Below are 20,636 nucleotides of genomic sequence, written 5' to 3' on the forward strand. Positions count from 1 at the left end.
TTTTTAATTGAACCTCTGAAAAAAATATTCCAATGTATTGCAAATAAAACCAGTAGTACTGAAATATGTATTAAATAGAACAATAGTTAATTTTATTAGTGCGTTCATTTAAAATTAGCTAATTTGTTATTAAGATAGTAAAACGTATTCAGGAAATATTTTTGCGTGATGCTTGGTCGTTGGTGTGTGAGTGTAAGAAAAAAAGTGTCTTCAATTCGTAAAATTGTGTATTTTCCAAGTGAAATGAAATTCCCCCGTTATACCTGTAGGGGGCAATAGCTTGCTTGCATTAGCCGCGCTCTTCTTCGCGCCCTCTCGTCCGAACTGGAATGTATGGAAATGTGGACTTTAAATACAACGTTAAAAAAAATGATCCTGTAAGTTTATAGCGAATTTACGTGGCGGTGAGCGTTAAACGTTTGAAACCAATACACAAACTGGTTATGTTTCTATGCATGTCGCTTTTTTGTGTCATTTTTGTTCGTTTGTGCTCATAAATCCATGAGCGTTGAGAGATCCACGCCTGGTTTTGTGACTCTCCAAACTATCGCCGGTAGTTTCTCCGGGAACAGAGGCGGGTAAAAGGTAAACACTTCATTTGTTAATTGACTTGTGCGGTGAATTGTATTTGACTTTTCCCTTAATTTTAGTTTAGACGTGATAGACCTACTTATCTTCAAGATACTTTTCAAGGAAATAGCGCACCGCTTTACTATTTAGCAAGCCCGCTCAGTCGCAAGCTAGCTAGCTTCGTAACGTCCAAACTACCGTTATAAAAAAGAAAAACTAGCACCGGACCCCAATGTGATCCACGGCCAGCTGTCGGAAAGACCCAAATGGAGGACTACGAAGTATTTGTGGGGAGTCGTTTGTCACATCTGCGCAACAAAGAGGAGGAACTGAAAAAGCCCTCCTCTTCTGCCATTCGATTCTATGGAGCGCCCATCCTGCCTCCGTTGGTAAGAGCATTTGTTTCTACCTAGTTGTCATTCTATTATTCGAAGTCAAATTCTTACAAAGTTACTGTCGTATTTGACGCTCGAGTTTTATAGCTAACTGGTACACTTTTTTGTTGTTGTAAACGATGCACTTCTCACAAAAAGATACGGGTGTTCTGCTCTTGGCTGAGCCTTCAGTATTGACAAAAAAATGTTTTTGCAAGTGAAAGTATCCAAACACACTTATCCCCTGAGCGCTGTGATGGCTGAACATTGGCGTGTGCGAGCAAGGCAACTGACAGGCCTGACTCAGACCACTTCTGCTAGGATTCCAGGGGAGTAACTGTCCGAAGTTTACCTATACCTTTGACCCAACTCATGCAGGGCAAAGGAAAGGCCATTCGGCGCTAAGGAAATGGATGTAAAATCTTGACCTCGAAGAAAATAAAAATAACATTTTTTAAGAAATTCTCTCATTATTGTGGCATTTAAGAAAATTAAATACATTTGGTGGTCCTGATTGACCTGAATGTAAACTTGTGGAAGTGTGGTCTGAGGCTGTTTATGAATTTTGAAACGCATCTCAGGTACGCTCATTCTTCCTTTTTTTTCCTTTCGGCTTGTCCCGTTAGGGGTTGCCACAGCGTCATCTTTTTCCATCTAAGCCTGTCTCGTGCATCCTCCTCTCTAACACCCACTGCCCTCATGTCTTCCCTCACAACATCCATCAACTTTTTCTCTGGTCTTCCTCTCGCTCTTTTGCTTGGCTCCATCCTCAGCACCCTTCTACCAATATACTCACTCGCTCGCCTCTGAACATGTCCAAACCATCGAAGTCTGCTCTCTCTAACCTTGTCTCGAAAACATCGAATTTTGGCTGTCCGTCTAATGAGTTCATTTCTAATCCTATCCAACCTGTTCACTCCAAGCGAGAACCTCAGCATCTTCATTTCTGCTTCCTCCAGTATTGCTTCCTGTTATTTCTTCAGTGTCGTCTCTAATCCATACATCATGGCCGGCCTCACCACTGTTTTATAAACATTGCAGAACCCTAGTATATACGCAATGTTGGGGGAGATCCCCAAGTAATGCCTGTATGGAGAACAAACAGTAGTGTGCGCAAACTTGGCTCTTTGCACAAACATGGTTCTGGCGGATTTTTGACCCAAAGATTTCATGTCAACCAATTTTTGTGATTGACTCAACCAAGTTAGTTGACTTTTTTTTCGCAGCCCTAGTTAAAGGTAAATATTATAATGCATTTTAGGTTTATTCGGAAATTTAACTATAGACCAGAGTATCCTTAATCTTTTGTGAGTAGTGTACAATTGAGAGCATATTTTGGTACCTATTAGCTCATTTACAACACCATCTATGACTAAATTCATACTTCACTTGTGACAATGTCAATAATTGTTTGCCATGGGCATTTTCTTGTCACTTTTGTTTATTTTCTGTTTATAACAGCTCACGGATACGCAGAGAGAAGAAATGCAGCAGCACAGAGACGCAGCTCAAAAAGATGCGATCACCCGAAAGTTGAAGGGCAATGGAAGACTGGCATATGTGCAAACAATTCTACACAGTGTACAGGTTCTTGAAATTCGTTATGTCCCTTCTACTAAACAGTATTGTCCAATTTATATTGTGGCACTTGACACTGTGGCCTTCATTTACTTTATTTATATGATCAGGAGTGCACATAAGCAGGTGTGAATGTATTCTGAAAATATTAGCACCAGTTTGAAGTGAGTTGCTGCTCATTTATGTACCAAGCATTTAACGTTTTCTAAGCTTTTTGTGTGTGTGTGTATAATTTATATAATATATTCACGTACACACAGTGGGTACAGAATGTATTCAGACACCTTAAATTTTTCACTCTGTTATGTTGCAGCCATTTACTAAAATAATTCCCCCCCGCTCCCCCTAATAATGCCAAATGCATCAAATTTGATACAAGCATTTCTAATTCCTAATTGGATCACTTTATGGTAAAACTTCACTCAAAGCCCTGCTGTATCCAGTCTGATGCATGCCTCCCACCCCCTGGTGGATACCTTTATCGCTTCAAGAACTCAGACACAGTACATGGGACAATCCAAGATGGCACCCTTCTGAATGTTCACAACTTCTTGGATCAAGGTAAACAAAATTGCAATTTTTTTTTCTAATTTTGAGTGGCATTTTTCGATTATATTTTTAGTAGTACGTATTCTAACGAGAACTTAATTTCTTGAATTACATCATAATTACTTGTTTTGGGTTTTTTTTTTGCATTTTAGTATTTTGTAAAATTGTGCATTTGTGTTAAAATTTGATGCTACAGGTAAAAAGTGAAGTTTGGTAGTAATTCCCTCAATTGCCTATTTTCTTCTTGGTGCAATATCCTTTATAATTACCATTAGGTACCAAATATATTTTGATTCATACAAATTACAAATTGAAATGTGATTTACAAAATATAATTGCAGCTAAAATTTCTGAAACTTTTTTTTCTGTACTTTAGATGGCTAAATGGTACCCTGATGAAGATGTAGTACGTTTATTTGATAGCAATTTAAGTGACAGAGGAGTTGATGTCTGCAGATGATGAAGTTCTGGACACCTAATGCAGACCATAATGAAGAGAATTCTCGTACTGGTAGTGGCAATGAGGAAGACATGTCTTGATGATAGGCTGTTAAAAGGAAGGAGAATATCTAACAATTTCACAGACAACAAAACAGTGATGGGATCAAAGTGGAAAGAAAATATGAGAGAGGCACATCCATCCGCTGAGTTTGATTAAACTAGTGACCACATGAGTACAGGAGAAGAGAGTCCAACAACATCACAAGCAACCAAGCAGCTTGGAACAAACAAAGAGAAGAGGAGAGAGGCACATACTGGTGCTGCTTGGTCCTTGTACCAAAGAGACCTGAAAGCACTGGATCCAGAGAAAAACACCATACCCCTGAGAAGATTTCAGGTTGCAGTTGGCTTTGGCTGTGAAAGGAAAAGTCAGTTTGGCAGACCACTCTCCTCTCCACCACACTCCTCACCAGCACAATCACCAAAACCACCATAGAGGAGGTGGCGATCTACCAGCATGCCTCCAGATGTGAAGAGGGATACAGTCAACCACTTCCCATCTTGGGAAATGTGACAACGGTGCAAGAAGTGCACAGGACACTTGTGTGCGCTGTGGAAAATGCAACACCCAACTCTGCCTGAACAAGGACACGAACAGTTTCCATGATTACCACTTGGCATAATAAAAGAAAAAGTCACTGCAAACAGTTTTTAAAAATGCAGAGGCAGATGATCTTGTTATATCCTGAACTGTTGTTTTCGTGGTTACTACTGTTCAGAAGATAAGAAAAAGGTACCGGAAAAAGTAACAGCCCAGTGTTCTTGCTGGAACGCCATAACTGTTTTCATGTTTACTCTGCTTCATAATAAAAGACAAATGTAGAAAGAGGCATGTGTAAGATATAAATGAAAAAACATCCATGCAAATATATTTTCGGTTTTTTTTTCCCTTCAAATTTTGTGAAAGGGCCAAATAAAGGTTCCAGATTAAAGATAACAGAATTTTTCTGTCCATTATTTTCGGGGTTTCGTTTACAGGGTTAATGTAATGCACCCTATATTGACAGAAAAAAACAGAATTGTTGAAATGTTTGCAGATGTATTAAAAAAGAGAAGTGAAATATCACACACCCATAAGTATTCAGACCCTTTGCCATGACACTGCTGTCATGATCATCCTTGAGATGGTTCTATACCTTCATTGGTGTCCAGCTGTGTCTGCTTGTACTGATTGGACTTGAAAAGGAAAGTCACACAACTGAGACCTTTCAGCTAACAGTGCATGTCAGAGCAGATGAGACTCATGAGGTCATAGTAACTGGCTCAAGAGCTCTGAGACAGAATTGTGGCGAGGCTCAGATCTGGCCAAGGTTACAAGAAGACTTATGCTATACTTAAGGTTCCTAGGAGCACCGTGCCCTCCGCAATCCTTAATTGGATGATGTTTAGGATGACTAGAACCCTTTCTAGAGCTGTTGTCCAAACTGTTGCAGTCGAAGTAAAGATGGGTGCAGCAAAGTACAGGGAAATCCTGGAGGAAAACTTTCTTTAGAGTGCTCACGACCTCTGACTGGGCCAAAGGTTCACCTTTTAACAAGACAATGACCCGAAGCACACAACTAAAATAATGGTAGCTTCAGAACTACTCTAACTATTCCAGAGTTCTGACTTAAACCCAAAAAAAAAAAAAAACACTCAAGGGTGAATTTGCTTGCTATATCCTTACGGAGCCACTCCTTGGTTTTCCTGGCTGTGTGCTTCGGGTCATCGTTATGTTGAAAGACCCAGCCACGACCCATCTTCAATGCTCTGACTGAGGGAAAGAGGTTGTTCCCCAAAATCTCACAATACATGGCCATGGTCATCCTCTCCTTAATACAGTGTAGTCGTCCTGTCCCATGTGCAGAAAAACACCCCTAAAGCATGATGCTACTACCCCCATGCTTTATAGTAGGATGATGTTCTTGGGATGAAACCATCATTCGTCTTCCTCCAAACATGGTTTGTAGAATTATGACCAAAAAGTTCCATTTTGGTCTCATCTGACCACAAAACCTTCTCCCATGACTCCTCTTCATCATCCTTGATATGTGCTAGTTTAAGCAGGGGAACCTTCCGTGCCTTGCATGATTTCAAACCATGACGTCTGAGTGTATTACAAACAGTCACCTTGGAAACGGTGGTCCCAGCTCTTTTCAGGTCATTGACCAAGTCCTGTCGTGTAGTCCTGGGCTAATTCCTCACCTTTCTATGGATGATTGAGACTCACGAGGCGATATCTTGCATGGGGCTCCACTCCAATTGAGATTGACCGTCATGTTTAGCTTCTTCCATTTTCTCATGATGGCTCCAACAGTGGACATTTTTTCACCAAGCTGTTGGCAATTTCTCCGTAGCCCTTTCCAGCCGTGTGGAGTTGTACAATTTTGTCTCTGGTGTGTTTGGACAGCTCTTTGGTCTTAGCCATGTTACAAGTTTGAGTCTTACTGATTGTATAGTGTGGACAGGTGTCTATATGCAGCTAACGACCCCTCACACAGGTGCATGTGATTCAGGATAATGCATGGAGTGGAGGTGAAGTTTTAAAGGCGGACTAACTGGTCTTTGGGGGTCAGAATTGTAGCTGATAGGTGTTCAAATACTTATTTGCAGCTGTATCACAGAAATAAATCATTAAAAAAATCATACATTGTGATTTCTGGATATTTCTTTTTAGATTATCTCTCTCACAGTGGACATACACCTATGATGAAAATGTTAGACCCCTCTGTGATTTCTAAGTGGGAGAACTTTCAATATATAGGGTGTTCAAATAATTATTTTCTTCACTCTATAAAGAGAGCGCTTACCCATTCGCGGTTCACTGTTATAGCAAAGAATTTGTGAAACACTTTTATATTTCAAGAAACAAATGAACAAAACTGATACACTACATTCTGTTTACAGTTGGTGGTTTGTCTTTGTCTCTCTCCGCTCTCTAGAAATTCTATTCTGTTCGAGTGATTGACCCTGATCCGCAATAAACTTAAATTAAAATCCTGTATAAATCACAGAGGAAGCTTAAAAACTCCACTGTGACACAGTAAAACTGTTCCAGCGTAAAGGGTACGCAGATTCTCCATTCTGCATGATCTTACAGACGAACAGGACACCAAAAAAAGAAAAAAAAAAGAGAACCAGGCTAACATTATGTGCACCCTTGGATATTATACTTTTCATTGGCCATACTTAAAATGTTAAGTTAATTTTTTTTTTTTAATTACAGATGAGGAATTCACCAACATTCGAGGACTTGCTTCAGGAATTGAAAGTTGCCCCAAAATCTTTGGATTCCTCAAACTCCAGTGACTCTAGTCAGCAAAGTGTAAACACAGTGGCAGAAATGAATAGTCCGCTCGTTAGTCCATTATCATCAACATCACACAATGCCTTTTTCACCTCTCCTGTAATGCCTCAACCAAATAACAAGGCAGGGTGCCTTGTTGAGCATCATGAAAACCAACAACCCTCTCAACTGAGCTCCTTTAATAGTGCAAATCCCTGCTCTGTATCCTCCAGCTATGTGACTCATACCATTATAGAAAACACCACTGGTCTTTCAGAAAGTCATGATATAAGGAGTGTTAGCCATTGCCCACAAGGAACTCCTAATACAACTGACTTTTTCCTTCATAAGACCTCAAAGCCAATGGCCAAAATGGCAGATATCATTAGCTACCCTCCCATCGATGGAGAGGAATTGGAGAGAAGTGGACAAGAGTCATCCTTTCCTCATGATTTTCTCCCAAAAAATGACAGTAGTTGTACCGTATTACCAGAGGATTCAATTGAAAGTAATTTCCCTGAATGCGAAAGTCAAAATAGTGAAATGGACATTACTGAGAGTCAAGAACATCGTCCCCCCTCTGCTGTACTTAGCATAAAGGAATGCCACAAAATTAGGCAAACGATTGTCCCTGTCCCCTTTTTGGACAGCTGTCGCTCTCCAAACATTCTCGAGTTACCTAAAACACCAAGTATCGATTGTTCTGGTTCTGATCAGTGTACTGAAATATATCCGGGAAATACAGACTCTGTGAACCCGCAAGTACCCAATATACAGTCAAAGTCTCCCAATCGGCCGAGCCTCCAGGACCTGTTGAGAAAATCTCAGGAGTATCGCCGGCAACAGCGCCTGCTTAGAAACCAGGCAAAAAATGCTAGAATCCAGGAGCAAGCACAAGAACAACCAAAACTGGAGGAGAAGAGCCTCTCTGATAAGGAGAACGAGTCTCAGTGTAAAAGTGCAGAGAGGATAAAAACTAAGGAGAGAGGTTTTCTCAAAACAATGAGTACTACCACCAAAAAATCTGATGACAATAAACCAATGTTTTTGGATGAGTTGGTCAGCAAAAAGGCAAACTGTGATTCTGATGGAATACCTGCTCTGACACTTCCTCACCAACAGCTTTTAAAATCTCAGACTCAAGAAGTGACCAGTGATCAGACAACCACAGACCCATTTACTTCTGTGGAAGAGCGGGGAATCTTTCACTCAATCCCAATGCCTAATTTCTGCCAGAGTCCTGTTTACAGTAATGGCTCCAGTAGTTTACAAGATGTAGCAGATAACTTCAGTGGGAAGGTTTTGCTTGGTTCCAGCCCCAATCAAAGCCACAAGGCTGATGAAAAACTCAACATTGGACTGAAAAGTGATGGACCAAACACGATAGTCGAGAGTTCACAGCACATAAACCAGCTAGAATCCTGCCTCTCCAACTTAAAAGAACTGATCTCTGATCTAGGGTCATCACTTGTTCAGCTTGAAGGAAAATGGGAGGATGGGCCTGATGATGGCAGTGTGGTGAAACAATATCAAAGGAACAATGAGGGTACAAAAGGACAATCACTTGACTCTTGCAGAAGCACGATCGGAAACACAGATGATCAAAATAGCGAAATAGACAATATTCTGTCAATCCTGCAGGATAAAGGAAAAGAATTTAATTCGGCAAAGGTCAGTTTGGTCAACACCTTTACATTTCAGGGCAAAAGCAATGACAAGGCATGCAACATGAGTTCTGGACAGCTCGATGAAAGCAGAAAGCAACAGCCATCAGGTGAATGTGTGCTCACTGTGTCACAGTGGATGCCAATTCCTGATGTTTTCAGAAATGTTCTATCAGAACCCACAGTTCCTCATGATGTTCCAGTACTGTTGGAAAGCAGTTTACCACATCATACAGATAGAAACAGTGAATTGACTGAGGATTGTCATAAATCCACCAACAAGCTCTCTGTCAACCAATCCTATAATGTGGACATGCCCCCTGAGGTGCAGCTTGAAGGTTCAGGATCTGAGCTGGACCCAAGCAACCAGTCGGTTCAAGGGAAGGGATTGACCCCCGTGAGTGAGGCAGGTATCGAGAGCATGTCATCCAAGAAGGTCAAACGGAGACTGCTCATGCATGTGACCGACAATAATCCTGATAGGACTTCAACACCCTGGAGTGAGGACCTGTCAGTGGTCAATCCCGGCTGCAGTACTTCCAAAGGTAAGACCCACGTGTCATGGCATATCAAATATTAAATGTTAGCTATCTCAGTAAGGTACCATGTTTTTTGACCGGGCAAATTATATTGTGGCACAGATATAAACACTTGTCTCCCTCGGGCTTCTGTGACAAAGCCCTCATATGAAGGATTTAAAAAAAAAAAAAAATCTGGCATTTCACAGGTTTGATCATATTGTTTGTGGTGTGCTCCGATAATCTCAACAGAACACACACAAAGAATCGGTGAGCGGCTCCGCTGTGAATTGGTGCCATTCTCTTCTGCACGTACGAGGGGAAAAATGTACTGAACTCTGAGGATTTTCTGACTAGTTTAAGTCTCTTATTTAAAGGTCTCAGGACAAAGATGTTAATTTTTTTGTTTAATTCTAGAATACCTTTACAAACCACATTTGCCATTTCAAAGTGATTCTATAGCAGATATACAGTACTTGAATTGTTATGCAGAATGCACCTTCTGTGTTTTTGCAACTTTTGCGCCTTCCAGTCTTTGGCTCTATCTGCCTTTGTGACATAAATAGCCAAACAGCATGTTTATCCTGCTTTGTGTGCGATGGTTCCATGCTGTTATTGTCGTACTTGTATATTTGTTGTCATATGATATAACGATTTTGCAATGGTGTCTTGTGTGGAATTTGGCTGTACAAATAGTTCAGGCTTTGGCAAGAGCTTCTTTGGCTTTCTAAGTTAGTCATCTAGGCAAAGAAACATGGTCAGGTATGGGAGCCTACCAAACATTCTGAATTCTGTACTGTGCCATCAATGTCGTCATGGCTGTTTCTTACTCTTTGAATGGTGACAGTTTGCGGTAATGGTACTTTTACTCCGTTATAATGATCTAAATGTCGGTTCTCACTTTTTCTTTAGCAATCATTATTTATCAACCATTTCGTGCGCAAGACTATGACTTTGACTTCTGCATTGGGTGCTGTTTGTGCCAATCTAATTTAAGCGCAAGTGACATTTGAGTCTAGTTCACCAATCAAACGACAAAAGAAAGTCACATGACCTCAGACGTCTTTTATTGAGCTTCCCATGCATATGAATTAAGATTAGATAAACCAGCCTGGGTGATTGTCGTGCCTAAATGGCCACCATACTGGGAAGGTGATGGTTACCATGAAGGCAATGGCGGCGTACTGTTGATTTAAACTTGGATGAACAAAAACAACAGCTTTCATGTATCGTAGTATTTGAATGGCAAGGTCTGCCCAAACGGGGATATTTCAGCTCACTTATGACTTTAGAAAACCTTGCAGCCAATTGCAAATGCTCATCAGATCAGCCAGTCTTGTATTTGTTGCACTCGTCTTTTGTAGTTTTGCGTTGAGGTAGTGCGAGTCGTAGCCCTGGTTGTGGTCACACCGGACGCTCGATCCACACCTAGCATTGACAACAAATATGATTCGCTAGTATCGGCTGTCATCTTGTCAGGATACTTGTTAGGAAACCCACCTACCATTAAGTAAATAGTTTGCAGATGTCACAGCACGGAATTAATGAACTTAAAATTCAGAAATGGCTGATAAAAACTGAAAAATATTGAACTTAATATTTTCTTGGACTTTCAAGCTGGTGATAGTGAAAAATGAAGAGAAACAATGATTTTAGTTTGTTCTTTTCCAGAGTGAAAGTAGTATTTTTCTGGCACGGCTTGAAGCAGGCATAAAAAATGAGGCAAATTTAATTTCTCATAAATTTGTACATCAATGTGTGTACTTGAGCGGTATGAATGTTTTTCTGTTTAAAAAAAAAATGTTGATTTTTGCTTAATTGCATGTTTGAGTCTTCCAGATTGCTTAATTTGAGGTTAAAATGAAAATTCTCTGCGGGGTCGCTGGGTATCCTGACCCCTCCTACGTTGTTTTTTTTTTTCTTGTCACGTTTTTATGCCTTAATTGTTTGCATGCTTTAATTATGACTGAAAATAAGTATTAGAATTTGTATTTGATCAATAGCGAAAGTTAATCTCAATACTTTGTTATATACCGTAGAGCAGGGATCATCACGGTTCATGGCATGGTGACCCCCAAGGACCACTTAAGGCATCTGTGATGCATTTTCTAAATGCATGTGTGCTTTGCTTTAAATTTGTGCTTTAAAATTTGAATCTGACTTGCTTACATCCATGAAATGTTTCAAATAATATACAATATAAACTTTTTTTTATATTTGTAAAGTATAAGGAGTTTTGTGATTTTGGAAGTTTGCCGCAATGAGGTCATGTAGCCATTCATACGATTGGTGCTCACGAATTAGCCCTCGACCTCAAAAAGGTTGGTGACCCCTGCTGTAGAGCTAGTTTTATATTGGTCTGCATACATTTCTGCTTAATGACAAAAGTAGAAAAAAAATTGGTTATGGTAGTTTTTAGGGGAGGGGGCGGTTTGTAGAAAAGTATCCAAATCTCTAGTAAATTTTCATTAATTCCCTTCAAAGTTTTGCTGAACTTTTTTGCTCCATTTGCTTACAAGTTTTTGAACAAAGTGGAGTGTTATAGGAAATGGATGGATGATGTTGTTCTAATGATTTTTTTTTCATCCCTTTATCATTTTTGCATGCTCAGTGGCTTCACCGGGCAGTGACAGTCTTGTAGAGGAACTGAAACAGGTCCATGCTGCTCAAGTCAGAGCCCTCCAAGAACAGCACAGGAAGCAGCAGGAAGAACTTTGCCAAGTGAGACTTAAGATATGTAGAGGGATTGATTTTGGTGTGTGTGTGTGTGTGTGTGTGTGTGTGTGTGTGTGTGTGTGTGTGTGTGTGTGTGTGTGTGTGTTGGGGGTGGGACTTCAACTGCATCTGGTTGTGCTAGTTAAAAATGTTGTGACTGTCGGGTTGTATAATCAACAAGCTAGACAGTTCAGAAGGGTAATAATGTTATTTCTCTGTGATAAACCAGCGTTCCCCAACCTTTTTTTCACTGTCGACTGGTTTATAGTATGTATTTGTTCTTACAATTAGGTCTTGAACCCAAATGAGCCAACAACTCACTATAACGCAGAAGCAGTGAGGGGCTTACGTCCTATGTCAATTCTGCTCTGTAATTTTGTCTTCATTACTTTCACTCGTGGAAAGCCCGCTTCAAAGAGATAGGATGTTGGAAATACTAGCAGGGTATTAAGTTGATCTCTTTTTATTTTAAAAGGTCATCTTTTAGTCCAGGCTCTCTGCGTCTCGTTGGCGAGCTTGTCTCCCCATACAGTAGTCGCCACAAGCATTATGGCAGTGAATTCCCTTGGTAAATAAAATGGCCGGCACTTCAAAGCCCATAACTCCAGGAGTGATGAGCAGTGTTGACTAACCAAGACAGTGTCCCCAGCACCAGGCAGCATTGATTTAAACACAGAGCCTGCCGCCATGGGGAATTCGTCCTTCGACGAGAGCTCTGTCCGCTTAGTAGCATGCTTGCCCGGTCGAGATGAATGCCGCCATTTGGAACACTGCTATTAAGCCACGTTTCCACAAATACAGCACTTTCCCGCAGTTATACGGATGGAGCAGAGTAGTTGAAAGTAATCAATTTATTTTTTTGTTCACAGAACGTTTGTTGGTTAACACGATGGTGAGAAAAGCCAGTATGTGTGGTTTTTGCCACTAGTCTTGCTCAGATACCTTGCCATGCTTGTGCTTCCTACTTCGCCTACACTGTGGGCACGATGTAGGAGTGAGAGTCACAGTTGTTGTAGGGAGCTGCAGCAGACAGCAGTTCCGTACCTCCTCAGTGAGAGTACACTTTGAACTCGGAAAAACTAATTCTGCCTGTGTCGAGGAGAACCCTATGGCACAGTCCTTCATTTTAAGTTGGATACATGATATAGTGTTGGTTCATTCGCTAACGTTTCTTTCAAAGGAAGAAATCTTTTCAGTAAACGTAATGAAGTGAATCAATTAATGAAATGATTTTGTTCTTTGAGCTTGGCCGTCCTTACCCAGCCCTTACAGACCAGAACCCAAATGTTTGACTGGGACTGGAATCGAAAGTGTTTCGTGCAGTCTTGACGATGTCAATTGAGACGTGCAGCCGATTCGGTGGCGAAGAGTTTCTTAATTTTCAAAATAAAACCCACTGACGTGAAACGCAATACAACAGAAATTACAAAAATTGACCATTCTTTCTCTGCAGCCTGATAACAATTGCCTCACGAGGTCATCTTTTTTTAACTACCCAACATTTATTACAGTATGATATACAGTCGTCATACAAAGCTCATCCTTCCTAATGTGCCACTTATTGGATTACATCACTTCTTCTCAATTGGTCTAACAGTAATTCTTGTTGGGCCGCCATAATTCACTTAAACTAGTTTTGCGACTTCACCCAAAGTCTCCTATACAAGACATTTGGAGTTAACGTTCGGCTCGTATTTTACAGATTAGATTAGATCAAGAGTTTGCTTTTGAGAGTTTTTTTTCTGCTCTATCACAGTAACACCGAACCTACATTTGAAACATCGCCATGGTTTGATATGTGCCCAGTGACATGCACTCAAAATGTTGCATTAGCCGAAAATCTTTTGGGGAGAAGTGGGTTGTGGGCAGACTGCAGACATCTGCTCATTACAAGAGACCTTCAAACTCACTGTTTCAGTTTTCATTTTATTTTTTTAACTCTGGGATTCTGACATAAATGTTTTATCACCTCACTAATCGTGTGTGTGTGTGTCCGCGTGCACGCACTTGAAGGGCGCCGGCTGTTCTTTGGCATCCACTTTTTCCATCTCCAACTTGCATTAATACATGTTATTGGTCAATCTTTTTGCCCTCTTAATATCTGATTGTTTAATTGATAAATCCTTAACAACAATATAATAAACTCAAGCCATTAAAAATGCTTCTTTTGGTCTCACCACCCTGTGATTTGTGATTAGATGGGAGCCCAAGCTGGCTGCAGCCTTTGCTTAGTGGGAGGAAGGGAGCCAGGGAATTGACAGAAAAGAAAAGGATAATTTGTTTAATTCATGAGTGTCCGTTGTTAAGTGCCAGATCGTCCTGCCATGTGCCACTACTAATGGTCTCTTTTTCTTTTTGTCTCACCCTTGTCTTTGTTTTGTCTCTGTCCTTTTTGCTCTTTGGCTGTATCATTTTTACATTCTCTCCTGTCTCATTATCGCCATTGTCCCTTTCCTATGCTCCACACCTGCTCTTCTGCCTTTCTGCCTACCCTCAATTAATTTCTTCCTCCTGCCTCATTTGCTGTCCTTTCCACCTCAATTTTTGTCAACCTTGTCTGCTCCCAAATGATGCTCGTGCTCATACATTCACACACGCCTGGTCCTGTTTTACTATACTGCCACCTCATGTCTGCCTGACTTCCCTTCTTAGGCACTCACAGTGCGTTACTGCTTGCTCCAGAGCTCGTCCTTCCCGTGCTCTCTGTCAGGCTCTCGTCTTGGGGACACAGTGACATTCTCAAAGCTCTCTCAGGTATTACTATTGTATTTGTCAGTGATATGAAACCTGCTGTTTATCTTTGTTTCTGTTCATCACCAATTGGGCTGCCCTTTCAAGGAAACAAATAGTAAGTTCTCCTAACCTGTCTTATCTCAGCTCTTTATATTATCCTCCCAAAAAATATTAGCCTCTAAGGCTTAACTTATCAACAAGTAAGCGACCACATCCTATCAGTTCTTTATGATTCTGTTATAACAGCACGCCTGCACAGATGCACTAAATGTACGGCAACCAAAAGACCTTGAGAGTCTGTGTGAAATTAATTGGTTGTCACTGATAGAATTAGCATTCTCCTCTCTTCCTCCCTTATTTTCATTATTCACCCGGCTCATCACTCGTTCCCCTTTCATTAGCCCCCCAGCTTTCAACTAGAGCACTGCCGCCCCCTGCTGTTAGCTGCTGTCAAAGGCTATCTGACACGCAGGCTGCTCAGGACTGCGAGAGTGGCACAGCTTGTGGGAACCATCAGGGTGAGTGAAGCGCGTCATTGTGATATCTGCTGTATTTGTTGTAAGAATGGTGCAACGCATTATTTTGTACATCTTAGATGATTTTTACAATGTGAAACACATAATGAGGAAAATACCAGCAAGTGTGTGCTTGCTTCTGTTCCAGTGTGTGCCGTACTAGTGATGTCCGATTCAAGACACCATACACATCACAATGTCTCAACTGACGATTGTCAGTCCCCTTTCCCAATCCAGATGTCTTGTTTGTGTATCAAGACTAGCCTGAGAGAGGCAGCATGTTGCCACATGGTATTCTGTCTGGTGGAAAATATAAATAAGAAAGATTACAATGGTTTAGCATTTCATAAATTCGTCATTTTTATTTGCTTATTTTAAATTTTTAAACCTATCTTGCAAGATTTATTGAAAAACAACATTTGGCTAATATAGAGAATCGTTGATCCACCCCATTTTGTGGTAACTATAAGACTTCTAGCCTCTTTTTTTTTTTTTTCTCTCCCCAACAAGCTTATATCAATTTGTCGTAGATTTTAACTGTTTGACAGGGCAGAGTCCCGATCCTTTGTGGCTAGTGGGGAAGACAAAAAGAAGAAAAGTCTAAATGTCACATTACCTAATAACTACATTATGGTGACAAACTTTTCTCCTTGTCGTTTTTACTTTGGTGAATGACATTCCTGCGACCCTTGTGACAGTAGGCGGCTCAGAAAATGGGTGACTGGATGGAATGACTTGGGAGATGTGTAATAAAAACACTTACCACTGGATGCTGTTATTTTTGTCCAGTGATAGGGTGAGCTAAAGGTTGCTTTCTAATTGGCTACTATCCCGTTATATCATCATGGATATCTTCTTGAATCATGGAGTCCTCTGTGTTGACCACACTAAATTTTACATTGAACTGATAGTTTTATAGTCCTTGGCTGAGTGTTTCTATGTGGTTGAAAATGCTCAAATTCAATCTAGTTATTGGTCTGTGTGTGCTTCTTTAAATATTTGGCCTTCGATTGAATTCCTTTATAATGAATACGGTATTATAATATAAATGTGTTGTAAATGTCTTCTCCCACGTGATTGTGATGGTGTTTTTCTGGCAGGAGACACAACAATTCCTGCAGGCTTTGCAGCTGCCTAGTCCCAGAGGTGAAATCTGTAGCAAAAATGATCGTATATTCCTGCAGCAAGTCTCTCGGCAGGTATTACATCACCCACGTTGAACTCATCTGTTAAGCTGCCTCCATTCAATGTGCATTTTTCCCTTAAATAGTAAATTACCCACACCAGATAACTGAGATTTCACAGTGTCTGAAGTATGATTGTTTTCCTCCTACAGCTGCGAGCGTCTCGTTACGAAATTTACGACATCTTCTTCTGCTTGTCAGTGGCTGAGAGGATGCAGCTGATTAGTTTGGACAGAGAACAGGCAAGAAAGAGAGCGCTCAGACGACAGGTAACTTACAGGTTTCAAACCATGTGTGAAGCATACTGCTAAAGTTACTTTGCGAGCTTCCAAAGAGTGGTACCTTGGCTTACGAGGCCCCCAACTTACAGTGGAAATGGAAAGTACTCTGACGCCGTTAAATTAAACATTGCAGCCATTTACTAAAATCATTTTTCACTTTTTTCCACAATGTACACAAAGCACCCCATATCGACAGGAAAAAAAAACGGAATTCTTGATTTAATTTTTTTTTCATCCATCCATTTTCTACCGCTTTTCTGGGTCAGGTCGCGGTGGAAGTAGCTTCAGCAGGGTTACCCAGGCTTCCCTTTCCCCAGTCACTTCTTCCAGCTCTTCCGGAGGGAGCCCAGGGCGTTCCCAAGCCAGCCGAGAGACATAGTCTCTCCAGCGTGTCCTGGGTCATCCCCGGGGGGGGTCTCTTTCTGGTGGGTAATGCCTGGAACACCTCACCAGGGAGGCGTCTGGGAGGCATCCGAATCAGATGCCCCAGCCACCTCATCTGGCTCCTCTCAATGCGGAGGAGCAGTGGCTCGACACTGAGCCCCTCCCGGATGGATGACCGAGCTTCTCACCCTATCGCTAAGGAAGAGCCCGGACACCCTGCGGAGGAAACTCATTTCGGCATGATGATGAGCACAGAAGTCCAGTAACAGAACACCACTCGGGTTCTGATCAGGGGGGGGCCGTTTTTCCCAATCACGCCCTTCCAGGTCTCACCCTCATTGCCCACGTGGGCATTAAAGTCCCCCAGCAGAATGATGGAGTCCCCAGAGGGCCCCCAGCACTCCCTCTAAAGGACTCCAAAAAGGGTGGTTACTGAACTGCCTTTATGGTGCATAAGCACAAACAACAGTCAGGACCCACCCCCTACCTGAATGCGCAGGGAGGCTACCCTCTCATCAACTGGAGTGAACCCCAGCGTACAGGCCCCGAGCTAGGGGGCAATAAGTATACCCACACCTGTTCGACATCTCTCACCTTGGGCAACACCAGAGTGGAACAGAGTCCAACCCCTCTCAAGAGGAGTGGTGCCAGAGCCCAAGCGGTGCGTATAGGCGAGTCCGACTATTATCTAGTCGGAACTTCTCGATCTCACACACCAACTTGGGTCCTTCCCTGCCAAAGAGTTGACATTCCATGTCCGTAGAGCAAGTTTCTGTAGCTGGGGATCGGATTGCCAAGGTTCCTTTGGCCCCCGCCCAGCTCATATCGCACCCGACCCCAATGGCCTCTCTCAGAGGTGGTGAACCCATGGGAAAGGGGACCCATGGTACCCTCTCGTGCTGTGGCCAGCCGAGCCCCATGGGTGCAGGGCCGACAACCAGGCGCTCGCCTTCAAGCCCAACCTCCAGGCCTGGCTCCAGAGTGGGGCCCCGATGACCCGCGTCCGGGCAAGGGAAACCAAGGTCGAATTTTTGTACTCGTTATTGGCGTTTTGGAGTCTTACTTTGTCTGGTCCCTCACCTAGGACCTTTTTGCCATGGGTGACCAGCCTTTTTTTTTTTTTTTTTGTTCGCTAAATTCGATTATAATATAAATGCGGGATATCCTGGATGAAAACCTTCTCCAGAGTACTCAGGACCTGAATTTTTACCTTCCAATGAGACTGACCCTAAGCACACAGCTAAAATAATGGTGTGGCTTCAGAAGGAGCCTGTGACTGTTTTTGGCCTAGCCAAATCCCTGACTTAAACCCAATTGAGCATCGCTGGAGAGACGTGAAAATGTTAGTCCACCAATGTTCACCACCCAATTTGACAGAACTGGGGATTATCTGCAAGGAGGAATGGCAGAGGATTGATCCCCAAATCCCAGTCTGAAAAACATTGCATCATTCCCAAATAGACTGGCTGTATTAGCTCAAGAGGGTGCTTCCCCTAAATACTGTACAAAGGGTCTGAATATTTATGGCTATGATATTTCAGATTTTCATTTTTAATAAATCAGCAAAAATTAAAGGATAACAATGAACTTAAGTCATTTTGCCCAAGTCATGTTAGCAAATGGCTAAGAGCAATGAGCAGACATTAGTTCAGTCATTGGCAACGGTCTCACACACACACCAATGCACTTTCAGCCATTTATTGAACAGGATAAACTGCAAAATACGCAAACCGATCAGAGAGCAGATATGGAAAATCAGCTCCTGATTGTTACTTAATAGACCATGTTAATTAAAGGCACACTAACAAAAGTGTATGTACGTGTGTCTTTCAGCTGAGTTACACATTATTAAAGTGAGTTATTTATATTTGTATTTTATATTGTACAATAAATTCCAAATGTTGTTTACTAAAAACCTGAAACCAAACTCTTTTTGGGGGAACAAAATGGTGGAATTCAGTTCATTTCAGTCAGGATAACTAATTTGATCAAGTAATTTAGTGTGTAGATATATTTAGATTAATTAGGATTTCAGTATTTGATCCAGTTCTATTGAAACATGACATCGGCTTGTCTGCATCATTATACAATCGAAAAAAGATTTAATGTATTTGTCAGTACAGTTTATGGTTATGTACTGTATTGGGCAAAGATTCAAATGTGAGAGTATGAGCATTTCTGCGCTGCATTTGCGGGAAATACACAGACAAATCTGACGTGTTTTTGCTTCTTTAGATGGGCCACTCAAACTGTCCAAAAGGAAAAACTTTTTTGTCTGCTGGAACACAAAAGTCTCTCCAGACTAAAAGAGGCATCTTGTAAGTATTCAGTTGTTGAGACAGAGCCATCTCATTTCCTGACACCTCTCAGCCTAGCATACAAAAACAATGGCCACATGAAATATGTGGGTACACTATCTCACAAAAGTCTCACATTTATGTAAAAATTTTGTAATAGCTAGAACACCAAATTTAACACCCGAGGGGCCTTGTCACACTAACGAGTCCCATAGCAAAGGACGGAAACTGGCTAACGAGGGCCCAATTTGGTTCAGAAAAGGGAGTAGGCATTCTTGCATTGCTGGGTTTTGGGTCTGCATTTGAAGTGAGTCAAAGTTGCAGATGGCAGGTGGCTTTTATTAAATTCAACATTTTGTTCCACAGATGAAACCTTATGTCAGCAGCTAAACCATTGTCTCGTTTGACCCTCCAGGATCCAGAAAAAGGTGTCAGAAAGACGCACAGGAGTTGTGATGACTAAACATAAGACAGGATTTCCTAACGAGCAGGCGCTAGAAACCAAGCGTGGGCAGTCGAGAACAAAGCCTGCAGCGATCTCTCAGAGATGCTACTCCAGCAGACCCCGATGACACTTGCTCATTTGGCCCGACTAAAAACTTTTTGCTTTATTCACATTTAGCAGATCTGGTCTTGCTTTGAACTACTATAGTGTCCGAATTCTTGTGTAAATTGGCGAATACTTTCAAATGAAAGCACTCAACTAGCCGAAACTGGCTTGTAATGGCCTGCAAATGGACATTTTGTGTGGGGCTCAATACATGTAAACATCATCACTTCAACAACTGCCTTTGGTTTATCAAATATTTGCTCTCGTGAGATAATTTATGAAGCATGTTTTTGTTGTCATTGTTGTTTTTTACTCGCCCAGTGTTTCCTCATTCCTCACTATTGTCTTTGCAGAATGTGTACACCTCACTGATTCAATCATATCTTACAGTATTTCAAGGATCTTATTTGGACTTCTGTCCACCCTCCCTGAATCCTGCCTTAATTATCTGGCCTGTTATTGGTTTGCTTTATATATATATCTACCTAAAATTCCTCTAGTTATATTTTATCCAGAGTTAAGTTTGTGTTATTTATATTTCTACGTTATGTATTATTTGAAAATAAACATTTTTAAATATCTGTGAGTCCTGTGAAATGTACAAGTTCTCCTCAGTAGTGACGCAACATTTTGACATTACGAATGGCATTCAGTGAAATACATTTTGCACAGCGCTGTAAAAATATGGTGTCATGTAACACAAGAAGGCATGCTCAGTTACATGCATATTTTTATTCATTTTTCTTTTTTTGTATTTATGACCAATTTTTTTTTTTTTTTATCAAAGGACCATATTTCCCACCCATGCCTTATTAAAGACATTTTTCAGTAATTGTTTGGTCCAAAAATAATTCGCGGCCATTACCTTCTGGCTTTCAGGAACTCTCTAACTAATATATATATATATATATATATATATATATATATATATAAAATATGGTTTTTTTTTATTTTTATT

The 20,636-nt window shown here is 41.2% G+C and overlaps 1 protein-coding gene across 3 annotated transcripts; it reads left to right on the top strand.

The window, feature by feature from the left end:
• Positions 1-305: 305 nt before the first annotated feature.
• cp110 (centriolar coiled-coil protein 110) lies at positions 306-20,259 on the top strand. 3 transcript variants are annotated; one of them, XM_061830443.1, is made up of 11 exons: positions 306-585; positions 782-959; positions 2,406-2,531; positions 6,778-9,046; positions 11,631-11,740; positions 14,387-14,488; positions 14,869-14,985; positions 16,083-16,181; positions 16,319-16,435; positions 19,067-19,149; positions 19,544-20,259. In XM_061830443.1, the coding sequence occupies exons 2-11, from the start codon at positions 837-839 to the stop codon at positions 19,698-19,700; spliced, it is 3,303 nt and encodes a 1,100-aa protein (XP_061686427.1). In that variant the 5' UTR covers positions 306-585; positions 782-836; the 3' UTR covers positions 19,701-20,259. The 3 variants fall into 3 exon arrangements, with proteins under 3 accessions (XP_061686427.1, XP_061686428.1, XP_061686429.1); XM_061830444.1 differs by having other exon boundaries at positions 820-959; XM_061830445.1 differs by lacking the exons at positions 782-959; positions 2,406-2,531 and having other exon boundaries at positions 307-585.
• Positions 20,260-20,636: the final 377 nt, after the last annotated feature.

The sequence above is a fragment of the Syngnathoides biaculeatus genome, chromosome 9, assembly GCF_019802595.1.
Source record: "Syngnathoides biaculeatus isolate LvHL_M chromosome 9, ASM1980259v1, whole genome shotgun sequence".
Classification (NCBI taxonomy): domain Eukaryota; kingdom Metazoa; phylum Chordata; class Actinopteri; order Syngnathiformes; family Syngnathidae; genus Syngnathoides; species Syngnathoides biaculeatus.

Bases quoted from the DNA above. Each gene is read 5' to 3' on its own strand.
- cp110 (XM_061830443.1), top strand. From the start codon at position 837: ATGGAGGACTACGAAGTATTTGTGGGGAGTCGTTTGTCACATCTGCGC. The intron at 11,741-14,386 runs GTGAGACTTAAG...TTCCCTTCTTAG, and splicing joins AGCAGGAAGAACTTTGCCAA to GCACTCACAGTGCGTTACTG. The intron at 14,986-16,082 runs GTGAGTGAAGCG...TTTTTCTGGCAG, and splicing joins AGCTTGTGGGAACCATCAGG to GAGACACAACAATTCCTGCA.